The sequence below is a fragment of the Theobroma cacao genome, chromosome 2, assembly GCF_000208745.1.
Source record: "Theobroma cacao cultivar B97-61/B2 chromosome 2, Criollo_cocoa_genome_V2, whole genome shotgun sequence".
NCBI lineage: Eukaryota > Viridiplantae > Streptophyta > Magnoliopsida > Malvales > Malvaceae > Theobroma > Theobroma cacao.
Genome location: NC_030851.1, coordinates 11,007,283 through 11,016,316, shown reverse-complemented (window position 1 = coordinate 11,016,316; position 9,034 = coordinate 11,007,283). Strand labels below are relative to the sequence as shown.

Genomic DNA, 9,034 nt, shown 5'->3' with positions numbered 1-9,034 from the left:
TTGAATTTTCCCACCTAGGGTTCTTGTTTTTCTTTTCTCCCTTTGTTCTTCCTTTGCTCTTGGTTTGCGTTAATTTATAAGCCAAATATTTAATGGTTATAAAGATGCCATGTGTCACCATTTCATTGATCCATTTTTATTTCTTAACTATTAAGCTTTCTCTCTCCACCATATAAATTCCTTCAATTATCCATGATAATGTTGAGCAAAATCCATGTGCTGGACAAGGTCATGGTAGTGAAAAATTACTGTTTTGCCTTTGGGGTGGTAAAATTACCATTTTACCCTTATGCTTCGAAAAATATCAAGATTATAAATTTTTACTTCTCAACCTCAAATCATACTCCAATAAGTCAAATATGATCAAAATCTTTCAAAAAAATTTACATCTTGTACTCGAGTGGCAAAATTACCATTTTGCCCCTAGATAGTGAAATTTTCGATTTGACTCCAAATTGATCCTCGAACCCCGAATCACTATTCTAAGTCATTCTGAGACTTTAAAATTTTCAATTTCATCATAAAATCTCTATTTGATCTAGTTCGAGTCTTAAATCAATTTTGTTATACCTCTAGGTGCAATACCGACTTTTGTAAATTCTTCGGGACTCTCTTAGCATGCTGACATACTATCCAACACATGTATGTCATGACAAGTATTTTATAAGGTCGGGCTTTACATTATTCTTGACAATACAATTGTTAAGAATAACATAATTAAAGCATCAACGCAGTGGATTAACAAAAATTGAAATAAAATAAAACCATGCCTTTTACCTTTGGATCACCTTGGTTGTTTAATGTAAAGTTAAACATCATTGAAAATTAGAAAAGTATTTCTTTACCCTTTCAAATGATATCATAATCAAATGAATTCCTTTTAATGCTGAAAAATGTGAACACCTTCTTGTGTAAAAGAATCCCAACAACTCAATTGCTTAGCCTCCAATGTTACACACACAATTGTAATGGGTTTTTCTCAAAGCGAGAGCTTTATGCCATGAGCTTGTACTAACAAATGGACAACGATTTGTCTTCTTTTCTTCTTTGATTTCCAACAAAGAATCAATGGAGAAGTTTTCTTAAAAAAACCCTTTTAAGAGTGATGACACTCAACAGAAAAAACTATTTGGTTTTTTTTTCTTTTGTTGCCTTTTTAAAAAGTGGCTATAATGTGATTTTTATATCTAGGTTTAATTTTATTATTAAGCTTATTAAAATTTACAAAATAAGTCTTTAATATTATAACAATTATAATAGTTAACTAATGCCTAATTAAACTCTTTTAATTAGGTCCTTAGTAGTTAAAACCTAAAATTTGATTTAAGTATAACTTATATCATCACACTCTCAATTTAACCCAAATTATAACCTTTGTGTGTAACCCATTAGGTTCCTTACATGTTGGCAATAGAATTGAATTATAATTTTATCAATTAATTAATTTAAATGAATCATATTCAATTTTAAATTAACTAAGTCAATTTCATAGATCAAAATTAGCATCTAGTAATGCATCATGGCCACCTAATTGTTATGAGAGTCAAAAAATTCTTTGACAACTTTTCAGTGTACAGTTTATCAACATAATTCATTCTCTTATCATATATCTCGGAGATGATAAGAGTTTGGTATAATGCTTATTCTTATTAACCTTCATATTTGTTCTTGTAATTAGATCATTAGCTTTATAAAGAATTATGAAACTCATTTAATGATCTCCTAATCACCTTGGGCAAGTATTTGATTAGGCTAATATCAACCAAGAACTAATGAAATATTTTCCCTTGAATCACGTGGGTGATGATTCCTATCTTGACCACTCATTGGCTTTCATATACTCCATACTATACCTAAAAATATCCTGTTTTGACATCCTTGGTTAGGCACCTGTAAGAATGAAATCAAAACATAATACTCCACATACAAGACAACTTGGTGTTTCAAAGCTAAGGAGTAATTACACAATTAACACATAAAAAGTAATGCATGGACACTTGAGCAAAATACCAAATGTTATTCTCATGGTGGGTTATGTTTAGTGAACTCGCTCTCTCATGGCAAACACCCACATGCTAGTTCCAAGTACCCCTATATTTCAACCTATGAGAGCGGTTGCTTACTTCATAAGTAAGGAACACAACATGTGTCAATCTTTGAGCATTATTGATGCCTCGTCTTTATAATACAATGATCAAGAACTTTTATGAACAATGTACTCGAGCATATTGCTCATTGGTTAGTGCATTATCTCCTTACCTAAAGAATAGGGTTCGAATCTGTCTTCCCCTAATTATAAAAAAAAAAAAGAACTTTTATGAATAGTGCTTTGATGCATAAGTATCTTATAATTGTATCCCAATACAATTTCTTTGCAAAACATATATAGTTCCATGGGTTTTATCTACATAAGTACAAAAAGTAATTAAATCATAAACTTATAGATAAAGAAATACATTAGTGTTATCATGAATAATAAAATATCATACATGAATATCTCAAAGATGCAATTCCCTTACAACTACAGATTGACTTATAGAGCTTATACTAACAACAATAACTAAGAATATATTTAACAAAAAAGGTTTTGATGCATAAGAATCTCAGAATTATAACCCTTTTTATAATTCTTTTGCAAGGCCCATAACGTTCCAATAACTTTATCTTCATTGACATTTCATAACTCTTTATTAGTCAACTAATGAATAAAAAAATACCTCATACATTATATAAATAACCATAATATATATTACAGGAAATATGACTAATTTAAATTAGTGTTTTATAAGCATAAATCTGATTGGCTTGCAGAGCTTACATTAACATTCACTACATCTCATTGCACCATTGCCAATCTCATTGCCGTTATAGTTTTCACTCTTACCATCATGTCGAACAAATTAAAAGAATTTTGTTCTATTAAACAATAATGTCAAATGTACAATTACTATTGAGCATATACCAAAAAAATATTGTGTTTCGACCTATCCTCGTTACAAGCATGTCATACAAAAAGTTAGAATAGCATTATTTTTTTAGAAAAATAGAAAAGTTCAACTTCTCATCTTAACTAGGCATAATACTTGAAAAAAACTTTTAAACTATTCACAAATATTCAAATAAGTCTTTATATTTTTATTATATTCAATCAAGCATCTATACTCTTATTTTGGATCAAATAGGTTTTTATAACTAACAGTTAATTAATTGTCATTAATCAAAATATCATTTATAATTTTATGTTCATGTGACGCTGATGTGATGTTAACATGAAAAGTAAAAATGTCACATTATCATGTCATCATGTTATATCAATATACCATATTATCATCTCTTATGATATGTTAATATATCATGTTGACATAAAATGATAAGTGACAATTTAATTAAAAATAATTAATCAATCATTATCATAAATATTTATTTGGCTCTAAATAAAAATACAAACTCATGTAATAAAAGAATAATAGCTTATTTGAATTTTTTTAAAATAGTTTAAGAGTTTTTTTTTAGTATTATGCCTCTTGAACTATTAAAATAAACATGTTCATAGGAGAGAAAACATATTAAAAGAAACATGATAGAAGCTGCTTTGTTTCTTGAACATTAATTTCTTTATACTATTATTCGCTAACATCAATTTTTTTCTTGTATTTATATTTGATATGTAGTAATTAATGAAACACAATAACTGCACCAGCTCTGTCATGAATTTAATTACAGAGCAGAGTTTCATGAGGACCATGACTAACTAACCAAGCAAGAGAAGGAAGAAGATCATACTGTGGACTTACATAAATGCAGTTATGCATCTTTGAACCGGGAAAAAAGTATTTTCTTTTTTTAAAATCTGGCGATGGAATCCAGTGCACTTAAACAGCGTGCTTGATATATAATTAATAAAGGTTCTTATTTTAGCATATTAATACTAGAAATTATCGATGACTTTGAGCTTCAATTCTTAGTAAGTACCAGAATAATATTGAATACAATGATTAACAACTGATGTATTTACAGACACTTTCGTGATTAACATTATCCTCTAAGTAGAAAACTCGTAAAGCCTGAAACAAGTAAAATTCTTCTCGTCATTCTCTATCACAAGTTCTAGCAAGCCTCGGCGATTCTGGAAAGCTCATAGTAAGAATTTATATACTTTACTATCAATATTTATGAGGCAATCAAAACTTAATTTTTTATTTCCGCCAACAAAATTATGTCTCTCTATCATCACCACACAACTTCCACGGCAGTGCAATGCAAGGCAGGCAAATTCTCCAGCAGATCAAAGGTTAGCATGGAAGCCTTGGGCTTCTGTGGCCGGTCCGAATATCCCACCGGCAAAGGTGCCGGCGTGGTTCTCTCGAATGTTCCTAACCACTTAGCTTGCATGTACTTATGCTTTCTCCATGGGGCCAAGTGCATTTTTTTCTCTTTCATGCATTTTTTGGCTGCAGTGCATAGAATCTTGATCAATGCTTTTAGCCTCTCTGCTTTACCAACCAATAGTTCTGGAAGCCGGGCGATTAACTTGTTGTAATCTTCATTGGCCCTTGCCATTTCGAATTCAGCTCGGAAGTTCAACTCGATGACGACCCTTACCTCTCCCTTTTTGGGGTTTGATTTGTCCAACACCTCTAAGTACGTGTGCTCCCCTGAGGGAATTTCAGGGGAGCTCCGCCACTTGGACCTGCATATGTAACAATTGAAACCAACGTTTTGAAGACAAATCGAGAGTTCTCTTTGCAAGCAGTTCCGGCAACCTCCGGCCACCGGTCTCCGACAAGCGCATTGCACTCCCATCACATCTAATTCCCTCAATGCCTCTTTTGTAGCTTGTCGAATTCTTGATTCCAGAGAAGTAGTTCGGTACAATGTTGCCTACACGAACATTAATCACGAAAATTTTAATCACCCATTCTTAAATTCTCCAATATGTTTGTCATGTTTAGATATTGGACAAAAATTTACCTGAAGAAGCTGTTCTTGGGCTTCCCAGAAAATCTTGTTCTGTTCAACCTGGCTAAGATCCTTATCGTCATTAGCATCTTCATCAAGGTCAAGAAAATTTTCCTCTGACTCATTGCTTCCGTCCAAGAACCCAAACATCATGTCGGCAAAACTCGCCGCTCCGTCGAGGAACTTGTCGATTTCCTCGGAATTCTGTCGTGTCACCGGGAACTTTTCCATTTCTCCGGCCACGGGAATTTTTGTTGGTTTCCTTTGTTAGGGAATTTGCAAATTGTGTGCTCTTAGTTTTTGTTCCCAACGACGAAAATTGTCACCAATTTTATAGCAAGTAGCAAAGGTGCTGGGTCCTACGTGGGACTGAGTTGTCCCAGGTGGACGGACGAACCGCCGCGGACAGGGAAGAGGGACCATCGCTTACGCGGCAAGTGATAACTGGGTTATGAGTAAGTCTTTTCAGTGGATTGAGGATTAGACAGCTGCGATCCACGTCAGAGTAACCAATAATTCAAGACCAGGAGATGCAGTGTGGATATGCTTGGGAAATATACTATTATTAGCTTTATGTTTAATTTGATTATTTTAATTTCAAACTGATTACTGTTTCCTAATAATGATTAGGGGTGTCAAGTGTTGTTGCGCTATCCTAATCGTAGCAGATGGAAATGAAGAGATAGCTAGAAATTGCCACGTGGAATAACGTATCAGGAAGTCACGTGGCATTGTCTTGGGATGTTGATGGGAAAGCTTATCCAATTTGAGCGGCAACCATACTGCTTGTCCGGATATTCCAGCAGCCCCAGTAGGTTCTTATAGAATGTAAGAATAATGAAAGATGAATATTCCAATTTAGGGTTTTGCTCCGTTGGTTTGCCTTGGAAGTAAATGTCCCCCCAAGTATGGCTAATTTTGACTTATTTCTTGATTTATTTAATTTTTATTTTACTGTTTCAGATGCTCTGTTACATTAATAAGTAATTTTTTTTCAAAATTAAATTTGATAATAATCTGTTTGACCGAGTAAAAGTAGTTGCATTAAATTTAAAATAAAAAACATTAAAATTAAAATGGAAGGCAACAGGGAAGAAGCAGTTGGGAAGTGAAGGGCTTTAATGTCATTTGAAGGGTGCATGTTGTTTGGTGGTATGAATTACACCCGCAAGCCCAAAACAATGGGCTCAAGTGGTTTTCTGGCGGAAGTGAAAAAAATAATTGCTTCTGTTTTTTGTCCTTTTCAGGGATGGGCAACGGGTTGAAATCCCATATTACTTCCTCAAAAAACAGTACAACAGAAAACATTATATAATATATACAGGTAATTAGGAGTAACTAATTAGGTAATTAGGAGTAACTAATTAGGTAATTAGGATACTTAATTAACCCTTTTTTGAACCAGTCAAGTTAATATATTGGCAGTGGTATCTATATTAAGTATATTATCTCGAATCAAGTGACAATAATTCAATTAATAAATTTATGTAAAATTTAAATACATTAATAATAACAAAATATAAAAACTGGGATATATAACTTTGTACTTTTATTATATAAAAAGCATTTTTTACGTACATTTAAATTTTTACTAATAAAACATAATTTTTTTTTTTGGAAATTGTAATTTCTTTCCCTTCCATCCACAAAGTGTATGCGCCTAATTAGTCTAGTACTACAATTATTTTGGTACCAATGAATCTACTTATAAAAAATCGGCAAAATGCACAATTTTTCTAAAGTTAGCAATTTGGATATAGCTGACTTGCTTATTTTTTAAGTATTGTGTTCAAAGTTGTTGTGTTAAGGCCAACTTAAAAGGAGAAATCGAACCTTTTAAATGTAAAAAATTGCTTAATTGGGAGTCAATGTTTTGGACCCCTAATCATGATCATTTTTGTTATTCAAATGTAATTATGATAAGGTGCCAGGGGCATTGTATGTAAGTGTTATGTAGTTATAGTGGCATATTCGCATCAAACCGTGTGTAGTAGGTTAAAAGGAATATCTTGCAGCATAACGGCATATTGTTGAGAAAGCATTGAGTATCCCCTCATTTCAGGTGATGAGGGGTACAAAAAATTACACTTTGTTCATCAAGTATGCGAGATCTAACTCAAGATGAAAAACAGCTTAATTTTCTTAGCTACCCTTTGACCACAGTCCTCCATGGACAGCAGTTGATCTAGATAGATTTATGCATGTAGGATAGGAGTTTCATCAGTTCTTTTCTTCTGAGCTGGACAAGAAAAATATATGCATTCAAATGTATTCAACGCACCCCCAACTTGCTAAAAACTATTTCTATCCATCTAAAACAGTCCATAGCATATGCAGCATGTCTTACTTTTGAGATCGACAGAATGATCGATTGACTAAACATCCTCGGATCGGACAAATTGCCCCTCTCTCTTTGGTCACTGGTCGTCAATTTCCAGGAATACAGATGTTTGGGCCACAGACAAACATCATTACAAAGATAACAACTAGGACAATATATATATATATATATATATATATATATTCTAATATCCACATTTGACATTCTAGATCTTTGTTTATCGCTAAAAATATCTGAATTAATTCCTCATCTCTATTCGCTGCAACGAAAATATCTGCGATTCCAATCAGAATTGTACTCAAAGTAATCCTTGATATTTGAACAAAAATTAATTTTCAGTAAAAACTAATCATGCTCTATGACTATGAACAAAAACAATTGCTGTGCGGTCTTCAGTCCCTTCGTCCTTCTCTTTTCATCCTTTCCCTTATCTATTTGTTTCTCTACTTTTTGTGAAAAAGAAGCCAACTTCTTCCTACTTTCAGCCACAGCAGTGAGTGAGTTATCAAGGGTGGGTGTGTACTGGTATATTGGCCAACAAAAGAGGACGGACAAAGGCTAGCTGAATGGCGTTGTCATTGTGGCTGGTAAGCGTAGCTATAATGCTGAATTGGAATGACAAATACCGAAAACGGGGCTAGCTTAACCTGCTGATAAGAAAAGACTGGTGATATTTAATACTCCTTGCCTAGTTAAAAATATGCATCTCTCCGTGCCGGATAACTACTTTTATTCGCTGTCGATTATACAATTGAAAAGAAATGGCAACCACAAATTGGAATGCATGATAATTAATGAGTTGATAACTTCGCTTAATCAAAACAAATGTTGGTTAAAAGTTTTGTTTATTTAGGTGTCATTTGTCTAGATACATCTAAAATTAGAGTAAAACAATGTCTTTGAACATCTACTTCATTCTCAGCAAGGTTTAATTTTATCCTTCTAATTTATATTTGGTTTTGGTTTTTATCCTTTAATGATCCCAAACAACAAGTTTTCTTGACTTTTTTCTTGAAAAAGACACCTCAAAGTTTTGATCCTTTCTACAACCGTTGGATGCTTCAATTACAGTTTTATAACCAAAATAGTTGTAATGGCTTCCTTTCTAAAGGTTTCTTTTAGTGAGGGGTCAATTTCTTTTTTTTTAAAGGTAGTGAGTTAGGTTAATTTCTAACACTTAATTTTTTTAATTATTTTGATTATAATTTCATGCAAATCTATTAGTATTGAAAAGATACCGTTCGTATCAAAAGAATATCTTTTACTAGACACAAAGTCTAACAGTTAATATTTTCATTAATTTCATGTCATGATAATATTTTTAGCACAATTTTTCTTTTCATTAATTTTAAAAATTATCACTATATAAATTATAATTTTTTATTTTAAAATTTTTTTATTTAAAAAAATTTCTCTTTACTGGCCGGTCATCTCATGGGTGAATCTGGTCAAGGAGCATCAAATCTGACTAGATGATCAGCACTCCCTTAGGGAGCACCAATCTAGTGCTCCCTTATGGAGTAGAGTTGAGAGGTGCTCCCTAAGGGAGCATTGTCGAAACTAGCATTCCATTGCCAAATCCGGTCGCGGAGTGGTTGGTCTATGTAAGGGAGTGTCGCAAACCGGTTTGAGAAAGGAAAAACGTTGAAAAAGAAGAAAGGTATTTTAGACATTTCATATTTACGTATTAACGCCGTTTACATGTTTGGGACAGTGTGTTTATTTTAAAAATTA

At 32.8% G+C, this 9,034-nt stretch overlaps 1 protein-coding gene across 1 annotated transcript; it reads right to left on the bottom strand.

Moving 5' to 3' along the window:
• LOC18608721 lies at nt 3,959-5,285 on the bottom strand. The gene is made up of 2 exons (XM_007043548.2): nt 4,972-5,285; nt 3,959-4,881 (listed from the first exon to the last, which is right to left on the bottom strand). The coding sequence occupies exons 1-2, from the start codon at nt 5,188-5,190 to the stop codon at nt 4,231-4,233; spliced, it is 870 nt and encodes a 289-aa protein (XP_007043610.1). The 5' UTR covers nt 5,191-5,285; the 3' UTR covers nt 3,959-4,230.